The sequence below is a fragment of the Aotus nancymaae genome, unplaced genomic scaffold (assembly GCF_030222135.1).
Source record: "Aotus nancymaae isolate 86718 unplaced genomic scaffold, 86718_ANA_hifiasm-v0.15.2.pri h1tg000044l, whole genome shotgun sequence".
Lineage (NCBI taxonomy): Eukaryota > Metazoa > Chordata > Mammalia > Primates > Aotidae > Aotus > Aotus nancymaae.
In genome coordinates this window covers 192,105-218,569 of record NW_026988458.1, presented here as the reverse complement: position 1 = coordinate 218,569, position 26,465 = coordinate 192,105, and the positions used below count along the sequence as shown (strand labels likewise).

The 26,465-nt window shown below is 52.1% G+C and overlaps 1 protein-coding gene across 3 annotated transcripts in view; it reads left to right on the top strand.

Annotated features, from left to right (window-relative positions):
• The window catches only part of CFAP97D2 (CFAP97 domain containing 2), a 54,067-nt gene extending 28,152 nt beyond the window's left edge, over positions 1-25,915 (top strand). Inside the window, exons 4-5 of one of the 3 annotated variants that reach the window (XM_064361884.1) lie at positions 3,220-3,409; positions 25,400-25,915. In XM_064361884.1, the coding sequence (XP_064217954.1) occupies positions 3,220-3,409; positions 25,400-25,660 (451 nt within the window). In that variant the 3' untranslated portion in view covers positions 25,661-25,915. Of the gene's footprint in view, positions 1-3,219; positions 3,410-3,520; positions 4,072-5,894; positions 7,000-25,399 lie in introns of those variants that run through there. The other 2 variants (XM_064361885.1, XM_012470663.3) reach the window with 2 other exon arrangements.
• The last annotated feature ends 550 nt before the right edge of the window (positions 25,916-26,465 follow it).

The window sequence follows — 26,465 nt, the reverse complement described above, 5'->3', positions numbered from 1 at the left end:
CAGGTGATCTGCCCACCTCGGCCTCCCAAAGTGCTGGGATTACAGGTGTGAGCCACCTCGCCCAGCCTGAAGCACATTGTCAAAATAATTTTTTAACTATGACAAAATAACTCGTGCTTATTTATTACCATATTAAATAACAGGACCTTGCAGCAGGCCCAGCAGCCACCAAAATTTACCTAAATGATAAGCATGAATAACGTTTGAAAAAATAAGCAGCACCTGTAATATCTGAAGTTTCTCTTGGTGATGGAGTCGCAGGTGAGCGTGTTTGTTGCCTCCAACTATACTGGAAGGAAATGCAGAATCACAGCCAAAAACTGATGAAAATGCGACACAATTACTTTCCTATCCAGGTTCATGGACGCCTGAATTCTGTCCATGGTTTTCCAGACCGTGTGCCAAATCTCACAGCCCGTGTCTCTGGGATTTGGTTCTGGCTGGGACGGCTTTGGGAGCCTCGCTATGTGTCCAGTTGTCTATACAGAAGCCTGGACAAGAACCCCTTCCTTTGGGCTGCCAGAAACCACAAGAGGCGCGTTCCCCGCCACCTCCAGTGTGAACGAGCAGGTCCAGACCAAGGACGGCCTCGTCATTCAGGGAAATAAATAGGACCCATTTGGTCTTCTTGATATAGAAGGAGATTTTTTAAAGCCTGGAGGTAGAATTTGGGTCAATGAAAACTCGGGGAGGAAGGAAGACGAATGAAGCCAGTTGCCAATTAGGAGGAGAAAGGAAGCCAGGGTAATTCCCGAACAATGGGTGATACAGAAACACTTCCTTTGTTGTGGTGCGGAGCTGCAGGGCAGCAGGGGCCGCCTGTGGTGTCGGGCGCCTTCCCTCTGTCCGTGCCCAACACGCGCTGACTTGCTGCTGTGAGACCTCAAGTAGCCAAAATCGTCATTTAGACGCAGAAAAAGAAAGCGAAGAGTTAATTGGATGACATCAATTTGCACAATAATCTGAGTAGGTCTCATAGGAGACCAGACGGTAAAGTGAACAGCTGCGCCTGGAGTAACAGCAAAGGTGTCGGTTAAAATGAGGTCTCGAGCACAACGCCTTTCTCCTGTGTCTCACGGGCCCTTCCTGGTATGTGAGAAGGAATCTAGACTGTTCCCATAGGCCTAGCTCTTACTTCAGCCTCAACCTAAGTGTCACTTCTAGAGGAAGGCCCGATGCCCGCCGGTGTGGCGCCCGTCCTGCGCTCCTTCCGGCTCCACAGCCGCCATCCGCCGTCACACGTGTGTGTCTCCCACTGAACCTCAAGCCTCATGGCTGCAGGGACTCTGTCTCTGTTCACCGTGGTAGACTCGGGGTGCTGGGCGCACAGTAGGTCCCCAGTCAGTGTTTGTCGAATGACTGAACAATCAAATGAGGCCCCCAGTGACCTCCCAGTTGCTCAATTTATTGAATTGTTTCCTTTTAAAGTTTAAAAAATAATGTTTTTATTCTTATCGATCATAACATAATACATATTTATGGATACAAAGAAGAAATTTAAGTTGCCTATAATTTCGTCACCCAGAGAGAATTCTTTTTGTGTATTTTCTGCATTTCCTTATAATTTTATTTTGTGCACATAGATATGTATTAAGTATAAATAAAATTGTACCTGGTGTATAATCTCATATCCTGGCTTAAGACTTTTTGCATCTCACTGAAACGTTTGAACATCACTTCAGTGGGTTCATCACTTTCTTAATCACTCCCGTACTATTAAAAGTCCATTCAGAATTTTCACTATTATCAGTGATGCTGAAAGGAGCATTTTCATGCACTGATTTCACATGGACTCTTCCGTCCACTCTTTTTATGTTGAGTGATTTTGCTGATTTTCCACTGTATTTGACCCTCATAAAATGTCAGTTTAGTTTGATCCGATCTAACCCTTGACTTTTCTGCAGCTTTTAACACAAGCGTCCACGCCCCTCCTGGTCGTCATTCACTCCTTTCTCTTGCACTTCCCGCCTCCCTGAAGTGCTCCTTCTGCCCTGTGTTCCTCCACTCCTGTGGCTCGGCCTCCGGCTGCCTCCCTGCCCGTCTGTGCTCCTGGACAACGTTGCCCCAGCACCACTTCCATGCTGCAGGGCGGATCTCAGATCCAGGCCTTCAGCCCCAGCCTCACTCCTGAGTTCCACCCGAATGTTCAGCCCAGCCCAGCCCCACCTCGGATGGCTTCAGCCTCCACCAGGCCGCCAGCAGTGCCTCCCTCTCGGGTCACTCCCAGCGTTAAATGAGAGAAGCACATTTCACTGAGACACACACGCTCTTTAATGGCTCTGAGATGGAGACGCATCTCACAGCGTGATGGGCTATGGTTTTCCAAAACGATGGATGAAATCTGTCACCAACGAAACCAAATAGACCCAGGACGGGGCCTGGCGCAGAGGAAGTGCACGAGGTCTTGAGGGTGATGGCGACCTTCCAGGAGGAGGCCACCGGCCGTCCGCCATTATTCTCTGCTTCCACGCAGCTCCCCAGTTCAGCAGACTCAGCCCTAACACTGGCAGGTTCTTGACTTCGTGCTCCTCTGTGCTCCACAGCCAGGGGGAAGCCCCTGATCCAGGCACTTCCGCAGCCCCACAGCTCCCTCTCCACCGCGCAGCCTCTGGAGCAGGTCTTCACGCTCCCACCTCACCGCTGCAGTGGGCTCGCCTCGATGCCCCCCCCTCCCACCTGATGCCCCCCAGTCCCGCCCCAGCCTGTCCGCAGCGTCCTTCTCAAGGGCCTGCAGAGCCTGGTGTGAGGCATTTGGAGGCTCCCCGCTGTCTTGCACACGCACGGGACTCCGTGCACTGCTAGGACCCTCCAAAATCCAGCCCCTGCCAAGCTCCCTCACCTCTCCCACAGGCGCCAGGTGCTTGCCCTCCCCGTCTGGGGACCCCGTTCTCCCACTCGTCTCATCCAGCATCTGCTCCACTGACCATGCTCAGGAAGCGCCCGGAGCCCTCCCCACTGCGCCCCATCGTCCTGCCCGGAACCAACCCTCTCGCAGGGCTGGGTGTGCCCCTCACCCCTCTCCTCTCCGAGCCAGCAGCGCCCACTCTGCACCTGGAGGAGAACCGGTTTCCTAAATGCTGGTTCAGTGGGAAGCAGGAGCAACCCCGCACCCGGGACCCCTTCCCACCCTGGAGCCTGCTGGCCCTGTCCAGGGAATGGCAGCCACACACGCCTTAATTAAGTCCAGATTTCAAAACATGTGTTTGCTCTTTCCTGGAGTCTACACAGGGGGAAGACAGAACAGGAACTTCGCAGAGTGCAGAAGAAAACAGGGCCGTTCGGGAAGGAATCACACACTGAGAACCGTGGTGTGGCGCCCAAAGGTGCTGTGAAGGCTGGGGCAGAGCTGAGAGGTCTGGGGCGCTGGTGCGGAATCTCCCCAGAGATGGCAGATGCACCAAGCACACAGGTACCTGCACCTCCCTTTTCATCTAAAATCCGTTGCTATTTGAAATTTCCCATTTTACTTCATCAGATTCATCAAAATTACGTATTCGCTGATTCTTTGCATTTTGTTCAGTTGTCAGCGAGGATACGTCCAACGGTCACATCCTCTAACAGAACAGCCACCCAGCTGGCGAACTACCCAGCACCCATTTGCTCACAAAACTGAGGATTTTAAAACGAGGGCAGCTGATTGATTGCAGATCGTGAGAGAAAGATTTGGTGAAAACAACTTAGCCAGATAATATGAATAAAACATCATTAAAATCATGTTGACCAGGCACAGTGGCTCACGTCTATAACCCCAGGACTTTGGGAGGCCGAGGTAGGAAGATCACTTGACCTGAGGAGTTTGCGACCAGCCTGGGAAACAGTGAGCCACTGTCTCTATTAAAAAAAGAAAAAGAGGGGCTGGGCGCGGTGGCTCACGCCTGTAATCCCAGCACTTTGGGAGGCCGAGGCGGGTGGATCACGAGGTCAAGAGATCGAGACCATCCCGGTCAACATGTTGAAACCCCGTCTCTACTAAAAATACAAAAAATTAGCTGGGCACGGTGGCGCGTGCCTGTAATCCCAGCTACTCAGGAGGCTGAGGCAGGAGAATCGCCTGAACCCAGGAGGCGGAGATTGCGGTGAGCCGAGATCGCGCCATTGCACTCCAGCCTGGGCAACAAGAGCGAAACTCCGTCTCAAAAAAAAAAAAAAAAGAAAAAGAGGCCAGGCACAGTGGTTCAATCCTGTAATCCCAGCACTTTGAGAGGCCCAGGTGGGTGGATCACGAGGTCAGCAGTTCGAGACCAGCCTGGCCAAGATGGCGAAACCCCGTCTCTACTAAAAACACAAAAAAATTAGCCGAGCGTGGCACATGCCTGTAATGCCAGCTACTCGGGAGGCTGAGGCAGGAGAATCGCTTGAACCTGGGAGGCAGAGGTTGCAGTGAGCTGAGATCACACCACTGCACTCCAGCCTGGGTTACAGAGTGAGATTCCATCTCAAAAAAATAAGTAATTAATTAAAGAAATAAATAATTTAAATTTAAATTTAAAAAAGAGAAAAAGGAAAAAAGAAATCACGTGATGATCTTGAATTAAATTGCTGTCCCACAGAGTCCAGAATGGAAAGAATTAAAAATCTGAGTTCGTCCCACAATTTAAACTCTAAACTCTCTTCATTTTATTCACATTGGCAAAATTATAATTGTAAAGGCAGACCATGAAATTTAAATTTTGTCATTAATTATACTGCTTATAAATAACCCCAAGAAGTCAAATTAATTAAAGAATTATAAAAATCTTCCATCACGCTGTCTACCTGGATATAAACCATTATAATGTGGAACATTATAGTGTGGAAGATTGCTTTCCTTAAAATCCAGTCCATCATAAGGAAAATACATAGACAGCAAACATTAAATACATGCGCCAGGACCACGGACCCCAACCATCTGGAAGCACTGGGACCAGACACCCCACCCTAGGACAACCTCCAGGACCACAGACCCCACCCCTGCACAACCTCCAAGACCACAGACCCCACCCCTGCACAGTCTCCAAAACCACAGACCCCACCCCTGCACAACCTCCAAGACCGCAGACCCCACCCCTGCACAAGCTCCAGGACCACAAACCCCACCCCTGCACAGTCTCCAAAAACACAGGCCCCACCCCTGCACAACCTCCAAGACCGCAGACCCCATCCCTGCACAAGCTCCAGGACCACAGACCCCACCCCTGCACAAACTTCAGTACCACAGACCCCACCCCTGCACAAGCTCCAGGACCACGGATGTCACCCGTGCATAAACTCCAAGACCACGGACCTCACCCCTGTGGAAGTTCCAGGACTGCAGAACCCACCCCTGCACAAGCTCCTAACCCTAACGCTAACCCTAACCCTGCACGAGCTTCAGAACCACAGGCCCCAACCCTGGACAAGCTTCAGGACCGCAGACTCCACCCCTGCACAGCTACTTGAAGTAGCACCTCACCGTCTAGGGCCCTGCAGTTCCCACGGGCACCTGTCAGCTTTGCAGTGCCTCCTTCCATGCCTGGGAGGACATTGTAGGCCCAGCCCTGCTGCTTGCTGGACGCCGCTCATCGAATCCTGACGAGTGAAGAGAACAAGTGCCTGTGCAAAGACGCATGACGGTGAAGCCGTTACTAACTCCTGAGGCGTTCAGAAAATCTAGTTTGCTTTGCAATTTACATTGACAATTTGAACATTTCATGTCCAATCAATTTTCTCAAATCTTGTAAGTACAAAGTGAATACCTGCTTTTTGTAAACCACAAAATGTCAAACAGTATAGAGGGTGTAAGGAACATGGCAGTCCTCTCTTGGGCGGCAGCCGCTGGAAGTAATCGCTGTTAGCAACTTGAATGTGAACCTTGATTTTTATTTGTCAAGTATATGCATTTGTGTTTTTTGGTGTTTGTATGTTTTTGGAGACAGGGTCTCACTCTGTCACCCAGGCTGGAGGGCAATGGCGTGATCTCGGCTCACCGCAACGTCCGCCACCCGAGTAAAGTGATTCTCCTGCTTCGGCCTCCTCAGTAGCTGGGACTACAGGTGTGAGCCACTGCGCCCGGCTATCTCGTTTGTTTGCACAAAAATGGGGCCCTCCTCTATGTAGTGTTCTGTAAATTGCTAATTCCACTCAATAATGTATCCAACAAATAGTTTCATTCCGTACTTGAAGGGCTTCTTCATTCCTTTTCTTATCAGTTACAAAATATTTTGTACAGATTTGCCTTAATTTACTTAAGCGGTCCCCTAATTACTGAAATTAAGGTTATTTTCAGTTTTTCAATATTCCAAGTAAAACTATGATGATCATCTTAACCCATATGTATCTCTATACAAAATTATGCTGTAACTTATGTTCCTAGAAGTAAAATTGTGAAATCAAAAGGCAAGCATTTGGATTTTCAATGGACACCACCAAACTGCCCCCCACCAACGGTCCAGCAATTTGCACCTCTGCTTAAAGTGGTCTCAGAAATGTGTTTCCTCATACTCTTGGGTAGTAAAGATATTTTTAAATTTTGGACCATCTAATTTCTTCTCGTATGAAATGTCTGTTCATAGCCTTTGACCAGATTCTTATCATGTGTTCCTTGCAGTTATTAATCCATAGTAACTGTATGTCATCAATATTTACCTTTGTTCTATTATCAGTGTCATTATTACTTCTCATTTCACCTAAGTTTGTTTTAAGATAGTCAAATCCGTCAGCAGTTTCCCTATGGCATCTGGTCCTTGTGCCATAACCAGAAAAGGCTCTCTCAAGCTAAGACTGTGCAAGTATTCTCCTGTATTTTGTCTGTTACTATAAGTTTTCTCGCTGACCTTTAAGTCTTTCAGAAATACGGAATTCAATAAGCACGGGCTTTTGGTGTATTGTGCAAGTTACAGATCAATGTTGTTTTTTCAATTTATAACAAGTTATTAAAAATCAGTTTACAATGTCAAAAGCTCTATTCTTTCCACTTCTTAGAAATTACTTTCCAGAGGTTCGTTTGTAGGGATGCTTTCCCACGTCCTCACCAACATGAAGGGTGGCACGTGGGGCACTTGGCTCATTTCGCCGCCGAAAGCAGTGCCTGGTTTGATGCTGCCCTCTTTGACTACAGGTGAGGCGCTTTCTCCCTCACAATGACAAATCATTGTGGCAATATGTCACATTTCCATCTGTGGGCTGGACTCAGGCAGGAGAGTCAAATTACTCAGGTGCTTGGCAGAGGCCTACGTCAGAGTCAACCCCGCAGGGAGGTTTGGGGACGAGACGTAACGATCCAGCACGTGCCTTGTTTCTAGGTATGAGTGCCAGCACCTCCTATACACTGGGTCTAAGCACACAAGTCAAAATCTCATTAAGGGACTGAATTCCTGCACGAGCCTCCCGCCTCACCCGCTGGCTTGGCCCTCGTGAAGTCACAGCCATACAGCTGTGCTCCTCCCAGGCCGCCTGGGTCTGGGACGCTCCTTCTCCGGGAACCTGTGTTTTCATCCACATTGTCACCTCGGCTGCCGTGCTCCCAGCTTGTTTATGGACAGCATTTTTTTTTTTTTTTTAAATGGAATCTTGCTCTGTCACTCAGGCTGGAGTGCATTGCTGTGATCTTGTTCACTGCAACCTCCACCTCCCAGGTTTAAGCGATTCTCTCGCCACAGCCTCCCAAGTAGCTGAGATTACAGGCATGCACCACCATGTCCAGCTAACTTTTGTATTTTTAGTAGAGACGAGATTTCACCATGTTGGGAGGATGGCTTCAATCTCTTGAACTCATGATCCAGTTTTTAACATATTTGGCTCATTTTATTGTAGGTTGTTTCATAAACAGAATAGCATAATTTTGAATTTTAACCGCATCCCGGCGGCTTCCCCCTCAGTTTTACCCATTTATATGTAGTGACGTGAGTGCGCTTTAACCGCAACCCGGCGGCTTCCCGTCAGTTTTACCCATTTATATGTAGTGACGTGAGTGCGCTTTAACCGCGTCCCGGCGGCTTCCCCCTCAGTTTTACCCATTTATATGTAGTGACGTGAGTGCGTTTTAACCGCGTCCCGGCGGCTTTCCCCTCAGTTTTACCCATTTATATGTAGTGACCTGAGTGCGCTTTAACCGCGCCCCGGTGGCTTTCCCCTCAGTTTTACCCATTTATATGTAGTGACGTGAGTGCGCTTTAACCGCGCCCCGGCGGCTTTCCCCTCAGTTTTACCCATTTATATGTAGTGACGTGAGTGCGCTTTAACCGCGTCCCGGCGGCTTCCCCCTCAGTTTTATCCATTTATATGTAGTGACGTGAGTGCGCTTTAACCGCGTCCCGGCGGCTTCCCCCTCAGTTTTACCCATTTATATGTAGTGACGTGAGTGCGCTTTAACCCCGTCCCGGCGGCTTACCCCTCAGTTTTACCCATTTATATGTAGTGATGTGAGTGCGCTTTAACCGCGCCCCGGCGGCCTCCCCCTCAGTTTTACCCATTTATATGTAGTGACGTGAGTGCGCTTTAACCCCGTCCCGGCGGCTTCCCCCTCAGTTTTACCCATTTATATGTAGTGACGTGAGTGCGCTTTAACCGTGTCCCGGCGTCCTCCCCCTCAGTTTTACCCATTTATATGTAGTGACGTGAGTGCGCTTTAACCGCGTCCCGGAGGCTTTCCCCTCAGTTTTACCCATTTATATGTAGTGACGTGAGTGCGCTTTAACCACGTCCCGGCGGCTTCCCCCTCAGTTTTACCCATTTATATGTAGTGACGTGAGTGCGCTTTAACCGCGTCCCGGCGGCTTCCCCCTCAGTTTTACCCATTTATATGTAGTGACGTGAGTGCGCTTTAACCCCGTCCCGGCGGCTTCCCCCTCAGTTTTACCCATTTATATGTAGTGACGTGAGTGCGCTTTAACCCCGTCCCGGCGGCTTCCCCCTCAGTTTTACCCATTTATATGTAGTGACGTGAGTGCGCTTTAACCCCGTCCCGGCGGCTTCCCCCTCAGTTTTACCCATTTATATGTAGTGACGTGAGTGCGCTTTAACCGCGTCCCGGCGGCTTCCCCTCAGTTTTACCCATTTATATGTAGTGACGTGAGTGCGCTTTAACCGCACCCCGGCGGCTTCCCCCTCAGTTTTACCCATTTATATGTAGTGACGTGAGTGCGCTTTAACCGCGTCCCGGCGGCTTCCCCCTCAGTTTTACCCATTTATATGTAGTGACGTGAGTGCGCTTTAACCGCGTCCCGGCGGCTTCCCCCTCAGTTTTACCCATTTATATGTAGTGACGTGAGTGCGCTTTAACCACGTCCCGGCGGCTTCCCCCTCAGTTTTACCCATTCATATGTAGTGACGTGAGTGCTCTTTAACCACGACCCGGCCGCTTCCCCCTCAGTTTTACCCATTTATATGTAGTGACGTGAGTGCGCTTTAACCGCGTCCCGGCGGCTTCCCCCTCAGTTTTACCCATTTATATGTAGTGACGTGAGTGCGCTTTAACCCCGTCCCGGCGTCTTCGCCCTCAGTTTTACCCATTTATATGCAGTGATGTGAGTGCGTTTTAACCGCGTCCCGGCGGCTTCCGCCTCAGTTTTACCCATTTATATGTAGTGACGTGAGTGCGCTTTAACCCCGTCCCGGCGGCTTCCCCCTCAGTTTTACCCATTTATATGCAGTGATGTGAGTGCGCTTTAACCGCGCCCCGGCGGCGTCCCCCTCAGTTTTACCCATTTATATGTAGTGACGTGAGTGCGCTTTAACCGCGTCCCGGCGGCGTCCCCCTCAGTTTTACCCATTTATATGTAGTGACGTGAGTGCGCTTTAACCCCGTCCCGGCGGTTTCCCCCTCAGTTTTACCGATTTATATGTAGTGACGTGAGTGCGCTTTAACCACGTCCCGGCGGCTTCCCCCTCAGTTTTACCCATTCATATGTAGTGACGTGAGTGCGCTTTAACCGCGTCCCGGCGGCTTCCCCCTCAGTTTTACCCATTCATATGTAGTGACGTGAGTGCGCTTTAACCACGTCCCGGCGGCTTCCCCCTCAGTTTTACCCATTCATATGTAGTGACGTGAGTGCGCTTTAACCGCGTCCCGGAGGCTTCCCCCTCAGTTTTACCCATTCATATGTAGTGACGTGAGTGCGCTTTAACCGCGTCCCGGCGGCTTCCCCCTCAGTTTTACCCATTTATATGTAGTGACGTGAGTGCGCTTTAACCCCGTCCCGGCGGTTTCCCCCTCAGTTTTACCCATTTATATGTAGTGACGTGAGTGCGCTTTAACCACGTCCCGGAGGCTTCCCCCTCAGTTTTACCCATTCATATGTAGTGACGTGAGTGCGCTTTAACCGCGTCCCGGCGGCTTCCGCCTCAGTTTTACCCATTTATATGTAGTGACGTGAGTGCGCTTTAACCCCGTCCCGGCGGCTTCCCCCTCAGTTTTACCCATTTATATGCAGTGATGTGAGTGCGCTTTAACCGCGCCCCGGCGGCTTCCCCCTCAGTTTTACCCATTTATATGTAGTGACGTGAGTGCGCTTTAACCGCGTCCCGGCGGCTTCCCCCTCAGTTTTACCCATTTATATGTAGTGACGTGAGTGCGCTTTAACCCCGTCCCGGCGGTTTCCCCCTCAGTTTTACCCATTTATATGTAGTGACGTGAGTGCGCTTTAACCTCGTCCCGGCGGCTTCCCCCTCAGTTTTACCCATTCATATGTAGTGACTTGAGTGCGCTTTAACCGCGTCCCGGCGGCTTCCCCCTCAGTTTTACCCATTTATATGTAGTGACGTGAGTGCGCTTTAACCGCGTCCCGGCGGCTTCCCCCTCAGTTTTACCCATTCATATGTAGTGACGTGAGTGCGCTTTAACCGCGTCCCGGAGGCTTCCCCCTCAGTTTTACCCATTCATATGTAGTGACGTGAGTGCGCTTTAACCGCGTCCCGGCGGTTTCCCCCTCAGTTTTACCCATTTATATGTAGTGACGTGAGTGCGCTTTAACCCCGTCCCGGCGTCTTCCCCCTCAGTTTTACCCATTTATATGCAGTGATGTGAGTGCGCTTTAACCGCGTCCCGGCGGCTTCCGCCTCAGTTTTACCCATTTATATGTAGTGACGTGAGTGCGCTTTAACCCCGTCCCGGCGGCTTCCCCCTCAGTTTTACCCATTTATATGCAGTGATGTGAGTGCGCTTTAACCGCGCCCCGGCGGCTTCCCCCTCAGTTTTACCCATTTATATGTAGTGACGTGAGTGCGCTTTAACCGCGTCCCGGCGGCTTCCCCCTCAGTTTTACCCATTTATATGTAGTGACGTGAGTGCGCTTTAACCCCGTCCCGGCGGTTTCCCCCTCAGTTTTACCCATTTATATGTAGTGACGTGAGTGCGCTTTAACCACGTCCCGGCGGCTTCCCCCTCAGTTTTACCCATTCATATGTAGTGACGTGAGTGCGCTTTAACCGCGTCCCGGCGGCTTCCCCCTCAGTTTTACCCATTTATATGTAGTGACGTGAGTGCGCTTTAACCACGTCCCGGCGGCTTCCCCCTCAGTTTTACCCATCCATATGTAGTGACGTGAGTGCGCTTTAACCGCGTCCCGGCGGCTTCCCCCTCAGTTTTACCCACTTATATGTAGTGACGTGAGTGCGCTTTAACCGCGTCCCGGCGGCTTCCCCCTCAGTTTTACCCATTTATATGTAGTGACGTGAGTGCGCTTTAATCCCGTCCCGGCGGCTTCCCCCTCAGTTTTACCCATTTATATGCAGTGACGTGAGTGTGCTTTAACCGCGCCCCGGCGGCTTCCGCCTCAGTTTTACCCATTCATATGTAGTGACGTGAGTGCGCTTTAACCCCGTCCCGGCGGCTTCCCCCTCAGTTTTACCCATCCATATGTAGTGACGTGAGTGCGCTTTAACCGCGTCCCGGTGGCTTCCCCCTCAGTTTTACCCATTTATATGTAGTGACGTGAGTGCGCTTTAACCGCGTCCCGGCCGCTTCCCCCTCAGTTTTACCCATTTATATGTAGTGACGTGAGTGCGCTTTAACCACGTCCCGGCGGCTTCCCCCTCAGTTTTACCCATTTATATGTAGTGACGTGAGTGCGCTTTAACCACGTCCCGGCGGCTTCCCCCTCAGTTTTACCCATTTATATGTAGTGACGTGAGTGCGCTTTAACCGCGTCCCGGCGGCTTCCCCCTCCGTTTTACCCATCCATATGTAGTGACGTGAGTGCGCATTAACCACGTCCCGGCTGCTTCCCCCTCAGTTTTACCCATTTATATGTAGTGACGTGAGTGCGCTTTAACCGCGTCCCGGCGGCTTCCCCCTCAGTTTTACCCATTTATATGTAGTGACGTGAGTGCGCCTTAAACCCGTTCCGGCGGCTTTCCCCTCAGTTTTACCCATTTATGTGTAGTGACGTGAGTGCGCTTTAACCGCGTCCCGGCGGCTTCCCCCTCAGTTTTACCCATTTATATGTAGTGACGTGAGTGCGCTTTAACCCCGTCCCGTCGGATTCCCCCTCAGTTTTACCCATTTATATGTAGTGACGTGAGTGCGCTTTAACCCCGTCCTGGCGGCTTCCGCCTCAGTTTTACCCATTTATATGCAGTGACGTGAGTGCGCTTTAACCGCGTCCCGGCGGCTTCCCCCTCAGTTTTACCCATTTATATGTAGTGACGTGGGTGCGCTTTAACCCCGTCCCGGCGGCTTCCCCCTCAGTTTTACCCATTTATATGTAGTGACGTGAGTGCGCTTTAACCTCGTCCCGGCGGCTTCCCCCTCAGTTTTACCCATTTATATGCAGTGACGTGAGTGCGCTTTAACCGCGTCCCGGAGGCTTCCGCCTCAGTTTTACCCATTTATATGTAGTGACGTGAGTGCGCTTTAACCGCGTCCCGGCCGCTTCCCCCTCAGTTTTACCCATTTATATGCAGTGACGTGAGTGCGCTTTAACCCCGTCCCGTCCGCTTCCCCCTCAGTTTTACCCATTTATATGTAGTGACGTGAGTGCGCTTTAACCCCGTCCCGTCGGATTCCCCCTCAGTTTTACCCATTTATATGTAGTGACGTGGGTGCGCTTTAACCGCGTCCCGGTCGCTTCTCCCTCAGTTTTACCCATTTATATGTAGTGACGTGAGTGCGCTTTAACCGCGTCCCGGCCGCTTCCCCCTCAGTTTTACCCATTTATATGTAGTGACGTGAGTGCGCTTTAACCGCGTCCCGGCGGCTTCCCCCTCAGTTTTACCCATTTATATGTAGTGACGTGAGTGCGCTTTAACCCTGTCCCGGCGGCTTCCCCCTCAGTTTTACCCATTTATATGCAGTGACGTGAGTGCGCTTTAACCCCGTCCCGTCGGATTCCCCCTCAGTTTTACCCATTTATATGTAGTGACGTGGGTGCGCTTTAACCGCGTCCCGGTCGCTTCCCCCTCAGTTTTACCCATTCATATGTAGTGACGTGAGTGCGCTTTAACCGCGTCCCGGCGGCTTCCCCCTCAGTTTTACCCATTTATATGTAGTGACGTGAGTGCGCTTTAACCCTGTCCCGGCGGCTTCCCCCTCAGTTTTACCCATTTATATGTAGTGACGTGAGTGCGCTTTAACCGTGTCCCGGCCGCTTCCCCCTCAGTTTTACCCATTCATATGTAGTGACGTGAGTGCGCTTTAACCGCGTCCCGGCGGCTTCCCCCTCAGTTTTACCCATTTATATGTAGTGACGTGAGTGCGCTTTAACCCCGTCCCGTCGGATTCCCCCTCAGTTTTACCCATTTATATGTAGTGACGTGGGTGCGCTTTAACCGCGTCCCGGTCGCTTCCCCCTCAGTTTTACCCATTTATATGTAGTGACGTGAGTGCGCTTTAACCGCGTCCCGGCCGCTTCCCCCTCAGTTTTACCCATTTATATGTAGTGACGTGAGTGCGCTTTAACCGCGTCCCGGCGGCTTCCCCCTCAGTTTTACCCATTTATATGTAGTGACGTGAGTGCGCTTTAACCCCGTCCCGTCGGATTCCCCCTCAGTTTTACCCATTTATATGTAGTGACATGGGTGCGCTTTAACCGCGTCCCGGTCGCTTCCCCCTCAGTTTTACCCATTTATATGTAGTGACGTGAGTGCGCTTTAACCCCGTCCCGTCGGATTCCCCCTCAGTTTTACCCATTTATATGTAGTGACGTGGGTGCGCTTTAACCGCGTCCCGGTCGCTTCCCCCTCAGTTTTACCCATTTATATGTAGTGACGTGAGTGCGCTTTAACCGCGTCCCGGCCGCTTCCCCCTCAGTTTTACCCATTTATATGTAGTGACGTGAGTGCGCTTTAACCGCGTCCCGGCGGCTTCCCCCTCAGTTTTACCCATTTATATGTAGTGACGTGAGTGCGCTTTAACCCCGTCCCGGCGGTTTCCCCCTCAGTTTTACCCATTTATATGCAGTGATGTGAGTGCGCTTTAACCGCGTCCCGGTGGCTTCCCCCTCAGCTTTACCCATTTATATGTAGTGACGTGAGTGCGCTTTAACCGCGTCCCGGCGGCTTCCCCCTCAGTTTCACCCATTCATATGTAGTGACGTGAGTGCCCTTTAACCGCGTCCCGGCGGCTTCCCCCTCAGTTTTACCCATTTATATGTAGTGACGTGAGTGCGCTTTAACCGCGTCCCGGCGACTTCCCCCTCAGTTTTACCCATTTATATGTAGTGACGTGAGTGCGCTTTAACCCCGTCCCGGCGGCTTCCCCCTCAGTTTTACCCATTTATATGTAGTGACGTGAGTGCGCTTTAACCACGTCCCGGCGGCTTCCCCCTCAGTTTTACCCATTTATATGTAGTGACGTGAGTGCGCTTTAACCCCGTCCCGGCGGCTTCCCCCTCAGTTTTACCCATTTATATGTAGTGTCGTGAGTGCGCTTTAACCGCGTCCCGGCGGCTTCCCCCTCAGTTTTACCCATTTATATGTAGTGACGTGAGTGCACTTTAACCCCGTCCCGGCGGCTTCCCCCTCAGTTTTACCCACTTATATGCAGTGATGTGAGTGCGCTTTAACCGCGTCCCGGCGGCTTCCGCCTCAGTTTTACCCATTTATATGTAGTGACGTGAGTGCACTTTAACCCCGTCCCGGCGGCTTCCCCCTCAGTTTTACACATTTATATGCAGTGATGTGAGTGCGCTTTAACCGCGTCCCGGCGGCTTCCCCCTCAGTTTTACCCTTTTATATGTAGTGACGTGAGTGCGCTTTATCCCCGTCCCGGAGGCTTCCCCCTCAGTTTTACCCATTTATATGCAGTGATGTGAGTGCGCTTTAACCGCGTCCCGGCCGCTTCCCCCTCAGTTTTACCCATTTATATGTAGTGACGTGAGTGCGCTTTAACCGCGTCCCGGCGGCTTCCCCCTCAGTTTTACCCATTTATATGTAGTGACGTGAGTGCGCTTTAACCCCGTCCCGGCGGCTTCCCCCTCAGTTTTACCCATTTATATGCAGTGATGTGAGTGCGCTTTAACCACGTCCCGGCGGCTTCCCCCTCAGTTTTACCCATTTATATGTAGTGACGTGAGTGCGCTTTAACCGCGCCCCGGTGGCTTCCCCCCTCAGTTTTACCCATTTATATGTAGTGACGTGAGTGCGCTTTAACCACGTCCCGGCGGTTTCCCCCTCAGTTTTACACATTCATATGTAGTGACGTGAGTGCGCTTTAACCACGTCCCGGCCGCTTCCCCCTCAGTTTTACCCATTTATATGTAGTAACGTGAGTGCGCTTTAACCGCGTCCCGGCGGGTTCCCCCTCAGTTTTACCCATTTATATGTAGTGACGAGAGTGCGCTTTAACCCCGTCCCGGCGTCTTCCCCCTCAGTTTTACCCATTTATATGGAGTGATGTGAGTGCGCTTTAACCGCGTCCCGGCGGCTTCAGCCTCAGTTTTACCCATTTATATGTAGTGACGTGAGTGCGCTTTAACCCCGTCCCGGCGGCTTCCCCCTCAGTTTTACCCATTTATATGCACTGATGTCAGTGCGCTTTAACCGCGCCCCGGCGGCTTCCCCCTCAGTTTTACCCATTTATATGTAGTGACGTGAGTGCGCTTTAACCGCGTCCCGGCGGCTTCCGCCTCAGTTTTACCCATTTATATGTAGTGACGTGAGTGCGCTTTAACCGCGTCCCGGCGGCTTCTCCCTCAGTTTTACCCATTTATATGTAGTGACGTGAGTGCGCTTTAACCCCGTCCCGGCGGCTTCCCCCTCAGTTTTACCCATTTATATGTAGTGACGTGAGTGCGCTTTAACCACGTCCCGGCGGCTTCCCCCTCAGTTTTACCCATTCATATGTAGTGACGTGAGTGCGCTTTAACCGCGTCCCGGCGGCTTCCGCCTCAGTTTTACCCATTTATATGTAGTGACGTGAGTGCGCTTTAACCGCATCCCGGCGGATTCCCCCTCAGTTTTACCCATTCATATGTAGTGACGTGAGTGCGCTTTAACCCCGTCCCGGCGGCTTCCCCCTCAGTTTTACCCACTTATATGTAGTGTCGTGAGTGCGCTTTAACCGCGTCCCGGCGGCTTCCCCCTCAGTTTTACCCACTTATATGCAGTGATGTGAGTGCGCTTTAACCGCGTCCCGGCGGCTTCCGCCTCAGTTTTACCCATTTATATGTAGTGACGTGAGTGCACTTTAACCCCGTCCCGGCGGCTTCCCCCTCAGTTTTACCCACTTATATGCAGTGATGTGAGTGCGCTTTAACCGCGTCCCGGCGGCTTCCCCCTCAGTTTTACCCATTTATATGTAGTGACGTGAGTGCACTTTAACCCCGTCCCGGCGGCTTCCCCCTCAGTTTTACCCACTTATATGCAGTGATGTGAGTGCGCTTTAACCGCGTCCCGGCGGCTTCCGCCTCAGTTTTACCCATTTATATGTAGTGACGTGAGTGCGCTTTAACCCCGTCCCGGCGGCTTCCCCCTCAGTTTTACCCATTTATATGCACTGATGTGAGTGCGCTTTAACCGCGCCCCGGCGGCTTCCCCCTCAGTTTTACCCATTTATATGTAGTGACGTGAGTGCGCTTTAACCGCGTCCCGGCGGCTTCCCCCTCAGTTTTACCCATTCATATGTAGTGACGTGAGTGCGCTTTAACCGCGTCCCGGCGGTTTCCCCCTCAGTTTTACCCATTTATATGTAGTGACGTGAGTGCGCTTTAACCGCGTCCCGGCGGCTTCCCCCTCAGTTTTACCCATTTATATGTAGTGACGTGAGTGCGCTTTAACCGCGTCCCGGCGGCTTCCCCCTCAGTTTTACCCATTCATATGTAGTGACGTGAGTGCGCTTTAACCGCGTCCCGGAGGCTTCCCCCTCAGTTTTACCCATTTATATGTAGTGACGTGAGTGCGCTTTAACCGCGTCCCGGCGGCTTCCCCCTCAGTTTTACCCATTCATATGTAGTGACGTGAGTGCGCTTTAACCGCGTCCCGGAGGCTTCCCCCTCAGTTTTACCCATTCATATGTAGTGACGTGAGTGCGCTTTAACCGCGTCCCGGCGGCTTCCCCCTCAGTTTTACCCATTCATATGTAGTGACGTGAGTGCGCTTTAACCGCGTCCCGGCGGCTTCCCCCTCAGTTTTACCCATTTATATGTAGTGGCGTGAGTGGGCTTGAACCCCGTCCCGGCGGCTTCCCCCTCAGTTTTACCCATTTATATGCAGTGATGTGAGTGCGCTTTAACCGCGCCCCGGCGGCTTCCCCCTCAGTTTTACCCATTTATATGTAGTGACGTGAGTGCGCTTTAACCGCGTCCCGGCGGCTTCCCCCTCAGTTTTACCCATTTATATGTAGTGACGTGAGTGCGCTTTAACCCCGTCCCGGCGGTTTCCCCCTCAGTTTTACCCATTTATATGTAGTGACGTGAGTGCGCTTTAACCACGTCCCGGCGGCTTCCCCCTCAGTTTTACCCATTCATATGTAGTGACGTGAGTGCGCTTTAACCGCGTCCCGGCGGCTTCCCCCTCAGTTTTACCCATTTATATGTAGTGACGTGAGTGCGCTTTAACCACGTCCCGGCGGCTTCCCCCTCAGTTTTACCCATTCATATGTAGTGACGTGAGTGCGCTTTAACCGCGTCCCGGAGGCTTCCCCCTCAGTTTTACCCATTCATATGTAGTGACGTGAGTGCGCTTTAACCGCGTCCCGGCGGCTTCCCCCTCAGTTTTACCCATTTATATGTAGTGACGTGAGTGCGCTTTAACCCCGTCCCGGCGGTTTCCCCCTCAGTTTTACCCATTTATATGTAGTGACGTGAGTGCGCTTTAACCGCGTCCCGGCGGCTTCCCCCTCAGTTTTACCCATTCATATGTAGTGACGTGAGTGCGCTTTAACCGCGTCCCGGCGGCTTCCGCCTCAGTTTTACCCATTTATATGTAGTGACGTGAGTGCGCTTTAACCCCGTCCCGGCGGCTTCCCCCTCAGTTTTACCCATTTATATGCAGTGATGTGAGTGCGCTTTAACCGCGCCCCGGCGGCTTCCCCCTCAGTTTTACCCATTTATATGTAGTGACGTGAGTGCGCTTTAACCGCGTCCCGGCGGCTTCCCCCTCATTTTTACCCATTTATATGTAGTGACATGAGTGCGCTTTAACCCCGTCCCGGCGGTTTCCCCCTCAGTTTTACCCATTTATATGTAGTGACGTGAGTGCGCTTTAACCACGTCCCGGCGTCTTCCCCCTCAGTTTTACCCATTCATATGTAGTGACGTGAGTGCGCTTTAACCGCGTCCCGGCGGCTTCCACCTCAGTTTTACCCATTTATATGTAGTGACGTGAGTGCGCTTTAACCACGTCCCGGCGGCTTCCCCCTCAGTTTTACCCATTCATATGTAGTGACGTGAGTGCGCTTTAACCGCGTCCCGGAGGCTTCCCCCTCAGTTTTACCCATTCATATGTAGTGACGTGAGTGCGCTTTAACCTCGTCCCGGCGGCTTCCCCCTCAGTTTTACCCATTTATATGTAGTGACGTGAGTGCGCTTTAACCCCGTCCCGGCGGTTTCCCCCTCAGTTTTACCCATTTATATGTAGTGACGTGAGTGCGCTTTAACCGCGTCCCGGCGGCTTCCCCCTCAGTTTTACCCATTCATATGTAGTGACGTGAGTGCGCTTTAACCGCGTCCCGGCGGCTTCCCCCTCAGTTTTACCCATTTATATGTAGTGACGTGAGTGCGCTTTAACCCCGTCCCGGCGGCTTCCCCCTCAGTTTTACCCATTTATATGCAGTGATGTGAGTGCGCTTTAACCGCACCCCGGCGGCTTCCCCCTCAGTTTTACCCATTTATATGTAGTGACGTGAGTGCGCTTTAACCGCGTCCCGGCGGCTTCCCCCTCAGTTTTACCCATTTATATGTAGTGACGTGAGTGCGCTTTAACCCCGTCCCGGCGGTTTCCCCCTCAGTTTTACCCATTTATATGTAGTGACGTGAGTGCGCTTTTACCACGTCCCGGCGGCTTCCCCCTCAGTTTTACCCATTCATATGTAGTGACTTGAGTGCGCTTTAACCGCGTCCCGGCGGCTTCCCCCTCAGTTTTACCCATTTATATGTAGTGACGTGAGTGCGCTTTAACCGCGTCCCGGCGGCTTCCCCCTCAGTTTTACCCATTCATATGTAGTGACGTGAGTGCGCTTTAACCGCGTCCCGGAGGCTTCCCCCTCAGTTTTACCCATTCATATGTAGTGACGTGAGTGCGCTTTAACCGCGTCCCGGCGGTTTCCCCCTCAGTTTTACCCATTTATATGTAGTGACGTGAGTGCGCTTTAACCGCGTTCCGGCGGCTTCCCCCTCAGTTTTACCCATTTATATGTAGTGACGTGAGTGCGCTTTAACCGCGTCCCGGCGGCTTCCCCCTCAGTTTTACCCATTCATATGTAGTGACGTGAGTGCGCTTTAACCGCGTCCCGGAGGCTTCCCCCTCAGTTTTACCCATTTATATGTAGTGACGTGAGTGCGCTTTAACCGCGTCCCGGCGGCTTCCCCCTCAGTTTTACCCATTCATATGTAGTGACGTGAGTGCGCTTTAACCGCGTCCCGGAGGCTTCCCCCTCAGTTTTACCCATTCATATGTAGTGACGTGAGTGCGCTTTAACCGCGTCCCGGCGGCTTCCCCCTCAGTTTTACCCATTCATATGTAGTGACGTGAGTGCGCTTTAACCGCGTCCCGGCGGCTTCCCCCTCAGTTTTACCCATTTATATGTAGTGACGTGAGTGCGCTTTAACCCCGTCCCGGCGGCTTCCCCCTCAGTTTTACCCATTTATATGCAGTGATGTGAGTGCGCTTTAACCGCACCCCGGCGGCTTCCCCCTCAGTTTTACCCATTTATATGTAGTGACGTGAGTGCGCTTTAACCGCGTCCCGGCGGCTTCCCCCTCAGTTTTACCCATTTATATGTAGTGACGTGAGTGCGCTTTAACCCCGTCCCGGCGGTTTCCCCCTCAGTTTTACCCATTTATATGTAGTGACGTGAGTGCGCTTTTACCACGTCCCGGCGGCTTCCCCCTCAGTTTTACCCATTCATATGTAGTGACTTGAGTGCGCTTTAACCGCGTCCCGGCGGCTTCCCCCTCAGTTTTACCCATTTATATGTAGTGACGTGAGTGCGCTTTAACCGCGTCCCGGCGGCTTCCCCCTCAGTTTTACCCATTCATATGTAGTGACGTGAGTGCGCTTTAACCGCGTCCCGGAGGCTTCCCCCTCAGTTTTACCCATTCATATGTAGTGACGTGAGTGCGCTTTAACCGCGTCCCGGCGGTTTCCCCCTCAGTTTTACCCATTTATATGTAGTGATGTGAGTGCGCTTTAACCCCGTCCCGGCGTCTTCCCCCTCAGTTTTACCCATTTATATGCAGTGATGTGAGTGCGCTTTAACCGCGTCCCGGCGGCTTCCGCCTCAGTTTTACCCATTTATATGTAGTGACGTGAGTGCGCTTTAACCGCGCCCCGGCGGCTTCCCCCTCAGTTTTACCCATTTATATGTAGTGACGTGAGTGCGCTTTAACCGCGTCCCGGCGGCTTCCCCATCAGTTTTACCCATTTATATGTAGTGACGTGAGTGCGCTTTAACCCCGTCCCGGCGGTTTCCCCCTCAGTTTTACCCATTTATATGTAGTGACGTGAGTGCGCTTTAACCACGTCCCGGCGGCTTCCCCCTCAGTTTTACCCATTCATATGTAGTGACGTGAGTGCGCTTTAACCGCGTCCCGGCGGCTTCCCCCTCAGTTTTACCCATTTATATGTAGTGACGTGAGTGCGCTTTAACCACGTCCCGGCGGCTTCCCCCTCAGTTTTACCCATTTATATGTAGTGACGTGAGTGCGCTTTAACCGCGCCCCGGCGGCTTCCCCCTCAGTTTTACCCATTTATATGTAGTGACGTGAGTGCGCTTTAACCACGTCCCGGCGGCTTCCCCCTCAGTTTTACCCATTCATATGTAGTGACGTGAGTGCGCTTTAACCACGTCCCGGTGGCTTCCCCCTCAGTTTTACCCATTCATATGTAGTGACGTGAGTGCGCTTTAACCCCGTCCCGGCGACTTCCCCTCAGTTTTACCCATTTATATGTAGTGACCTGAGTGCGCTTTAACCGCGTCCCGGCGGCCTCCCCCTCAGTTTTACCCATTTATATGTAGTGACGTGAGTGCGCTTTAACCGCGTCCCAGCGGCTTCCCCCTCAGTTTTACCCATTTATATGCAGTGACCTGAGTGCGCTTTAACCGCGTCCCGGCGGCTTCCCCTCAGTTTTACCCATTTATATGTAGTGACCTGAGTGCGCTTTAACCGCATCCCGGCGGCTTCCCCCTCAGTTTTACCCATTTATATGTAGTGTCGTGAGTGCGCTTTAACCGCGTCCCGGCGGCTTCCCCCTCAGTTTTACCCATTTATATGTAGTGACGTGAGTGCGCTTTAACCCCGTCCCGGCGGCTTCCCCCTCAGTTTTACTCATTTATATGTAGTGACGTGAGTGCGCTTTAACCACGTCCCGGCGGCTTCCCCCTCAGTTTTACCCATTTATATGTAGTGACGTGAGTGCGCTTTAACCCCGTCCCGGCGTCTTCCCCCTCAGTTTTACCCATTTATATGCAGTGATGTGAGTGCGCTTTAACCGCGTCCCGGCGGCTTCCGCCTCAGTTTTACCCATTTATATGTAGTGACGTGAGTGCGCTTTAACCCCGTCCCGGCGGCTTCCCCCTCAGTTTTACCCATTTATATGCAGTGATGTGAGTGCGCTTTAACCGCGTCCCGGCGGCTTCCGCCTCAGTTTTACCCATTTATATGTAGTGACGTGAGTGCGCTTTAACCCCGTCCCGGCGGCTTCCCCCTCAGTTTTACCCATTTATATGTAGTGACGTGAGTGCGCTTTAACCCCGTCCCGGCGGCTTCCCCCTCAGTTTTACCCATTTATATGTAGTGACGTGAGTGCGCTTTAACCGCGCCCCGGCGGCTTCCCCCTCAGTTTTACCCATTTATATGTAGTGACGTGAGTGCGCTTTAACCACGTCCCGGCGGCTTCCCCCTCAGTTTTACCCATTCATATGTAGTGACGTGAGTGCGCTTTAACCGCGTCCCGGCGGCTTCCCCCTCAGTTTTACCCATTTATATGTAGTGACGTGAGTGCGCTTTAACCGCGTCCCGGCGGCTTCCCCCTCAGTTTTACCCATTTATATGTAGTGACGTGAGTGCGCTTTAACCACGTCCCGGCCGCTTCCCCCTCAGTTTTACCCATTTATATGTAGTGACGTGAGTGCGCTTTAACCGCGTCCCGGCGGCTTCCCCCTCAGTTTTACCCATTTATATGTAGTGACGTGAGTGCGCTTTAACCCCGTCCCGGCGTCTTCCCCCTCAGTTTTACCCATTTATATGCAGTGATGTGAGTGCGCTTTAACCGCGTCCCGGCGGCTTCCGCCTCAGTTTTACCCATTTATATGTAGTGACGTGAGTGCGCTTTAACCCCGTCCCGGCGGCTTCCCCCTCAGTTTTACCCATTTATATGCAGTGATGTGAGTGCGCTTTAACCGCGCCCCGGCGGCTTCCCCCTCAGTTTTACCCATTTATATGTAGTGACGTGAGTGCGCTTTAACCGCGTCCCGGCGGCTTCCCCCTCAGTTTTACCCATTTATATGTAGTGACGTGAGTGCGCTTTAACCCCGTCCCGGCGGTTTCCCCCTCAGTTTTACCCATTTATATGTAGTGACGTGAGTGCGCTTTAACCGCGTCCCGGCGGCTTCCCCCTCAGTTTTACCCATTCATATGTAGTGACGTGAGTGCGCTTTAACCGCGTCCCGGCGGCTTCCCCCTCAGTTTTACCCATTTATATGTAGTGACGTGAGTGCGCTTTAACCGCGTCCCGGCGGCTTCCCCCTCAGTTTTACCCATTCATATGTAGTGACGTGAGTGCGCTTTAACCGCGTCCCGGAGGCTTCCCCCTCAGTTTTACCCATTCATATGTAGTGACGTGAGTGCGCTTTAACCGCGTCCCGGCGGCTTCCCCCTCAGTTTTACCCATTTATATGTAGTGACGTGAGTGCGCTTTAACCGCGTCCCGGCGGCTTCCCCCTCAGTTTTACCCATTCATATGTAGTGACGTGAGTGCGCTTTAACCGCGTCCCGGCGGCTTCCCCCTCAGTTTTACCCATTCATATGTAGTGACGTGAGTGCGCTTTAACCGCGTCCCGGCGGCTTCCGCCTCAGTTTTACCCATTTATATGTAGTGACGTGAGTGCGCTTTAACCCCGTCCCGGCGGCTTCCCCCTCAGTTTTACCCATTTATATGTAGTGACGTGAGTGCGCTTTAACCGCGTCCCGGCGGCTTCCCCCTCAGTTTTACCCATTCATATGTAGTGACGTGAGTGCGCTTTAACCGCGTCCCGGCGGCTTCCCCCTCAGTTTTACCCATTCATATGTAGTGACGTGAGTGCGCTTTAACCGCGTCCCGGCGGCTTCCGCCTCAGTTTTACCCATTTATATGTAGTGACGTGAGTGCGCTTTAACCCCGTCCCGGCGGCTTCCCCCTCAGTTTTACCCATTTATATGCAGTGATGTGAGTGCGCTTTAACCGCGCCCCGGCGGCTTCCCCCTCAGTTTTACCCATTTATATGTAGTGACGTGAGTGCGCTTTAACCGCGTCCCGGCGGCTTCCCCCTCATTTTTACCCATTTATATGTAGTGACGTGAGTGCGCTTTAACCCCGTCCCGGCGGTTTCCCCCTCAGTTTTACCCATTCATATGTAGTGACGTGAGTGCGCTTTAACCGCGTCCCGGAGGCTTCCCCCTCAGTTTTACCCATTCATATGTAGTGACGTGAGTGCGCTTTAACCTCGTCCCGGCGGCTTCCCCCTCAGTTTTACCCATTTATATGTAGTGACGTGAGTGCGCTTTAACCCCGTCCCGGCGGCTTCCCCCTCAGTTTTACCCATTCATATGTAGTGACGTGAGTGCGCTTTAACCGCGTCCCGGCGGCTTCCCCCTCAGTTTTACCCATTCATATGTAGTGACGTGAGTGCGCTTTAACCCCGTCCCGGCGGCTTCCCCCTCAGTTTTACCCATTTATATGTAGTGACGTGAGTGCGCTTTAACCGCGTCCCGGCGGCATACCCCTCCGTTTTACCCATTCATATGTAGTGACGTGAGTGCGCTTTAACCGCGTCCCGGCGGCTTTCCCCTCAGTTTTACCCATTTATATGTAGTGACGTGAGTGCGCTTTAACCGCGTCCCGGAGGCTTCCCCCTCAGTTTTTCCCATTTATATGTAGTGACGTGAGTGCGCTTTAACCCCGTCCCGGCGGCTTCCCCCTCAGTTTTACCCATTTATATGTAGTGACGTGAGTGCGCTTTAACCGCGTCCCGGCGGCATCCCCCTCCGTTTTACCCATTCATATGTAGTGACGTGAGTGCGCTTTAACCCCGTCCCGGCGGCTTCCCCCTCAGTTTTACCCATTCATATGTAGTGACGTGAGTGCGCTTTAACCGCGTCCCGGCGGCTTCCCCCTCAGTTTTACCCATTCATATGTAGTGACGTGAGTGCGCTTTAACCGCGTCCCGGCGGCTTCCCCCTCAGTTTTACCCATTCATATGTAGTGACGTGAGTGCGCTTTAACCCCGTCCCGGCGGCTTCCCCCTCAGTTTTACCCATTTATATGTAGTGACGTGAGTGCGCTTTAACCCCGTCCCGGCGGCTTCCCCCTCAATTTTACCCATTTATATGCAGTGACGTGAGTGCGCTTTAACCGCGTCCCGGCGGCTTCCCCCTCAGTTTTACCCATTCATATGTAGTGACCTGAGCATATTGTGTTTTTCTCATTTCTGGCTCTTTTGTTTATTTTTCTGTCGTATTCCACCTGCTATGATATTAATATCATTAAATTTTTCCTTAGCAAATGTCAAGACAGTACATGCAACCAACATTTCCAATTATACGCCATTTACTTTCTTTGACTGTCTTGCTCTTCCTGCTTTACTTCACAGGAAATAGGTGCAGCCCACCGCAAGGCCCGCGTGAAGATCAAGTCAAACAAAAAAGGGGAAAACAGGAGCCCTGGAAAGAGTTTCCTGCGGCCACCGCCGGACGCTGCACTTTACTTGAAGTCCCAGCTTTGGCCACATGGTTCAAGTGTCGGCTTCAGGGCAGAGCTGGGGAGGGCAGGCCCTTGCCAGACAGTGCCGCCGAGGCGTCCCTCCCCCTGCCCTGTACCTGGACGAAAACGGGAAACATGGGACAGGACTTAGGTTCTCTGAACCTCAAACTGGAATCATGATCTGTGTGTCCCAGGAAGACAGCTTTCTCGGCAGCGTCTTTAGCTCCAAGGGCTCTTGGCTCCTGTGTGAGGGAGGAAGCAGGTGATGGGCCCAGGGCCTGTCCGCAATCCCTGCCTGCCATGGGGTCTGCAGCTTTGAACTACCGGATGCAACAGACCAGCCAAGCACCACGCCGTGGGGAGCGAGCTCGGCACAGTTTCCGACAGGTCTTCTCCTTTTAGAAAGAAAAACGAAGTTAAGTTATATGAAAACTGCAAGTTTAGGAAAGAACAATGCTAGTTTCATAAGACGAGAAACCTGAAACACGGCCTTCAGAAGATCCTCCTGGGCCTGGCGGCTGCCTCGCCCCTTAAACACAGGCTTCAGCAGATCCTCCTGGGCCTGGCGGCTGCCTTGCCCCACTGTTGGACCACCTCCCTGCGATCTGGCCAGCTGCAGACCTTTCAGATACGGGGTGTTTGCTCTGGGGTCTTTGCTGGCCTTGCACGGACGGGACACACCAGTTTACCTTTATAGTCCCAGAAGTTCATGACACTGGCAGAGAAGCCCTGCCCTGCCCTGCAGAGCCCAGGCCTCTCTCCTCAGCCCCGAAGCTTCTCCCAACGGAGGCTGCATTGCCAGTCTCCTGGGTATCTCAATCTGGTTTAAACGCTAACTTGCAAAATTTCTCAAACACTTTAAGAGAAGGACTCCAATTTTCCATCCTTCTTATGCCTTCAAGTCATCCCACATTTATCCCTTACTCCAAAATGAGAAGATAGTGATTTTGTACCTG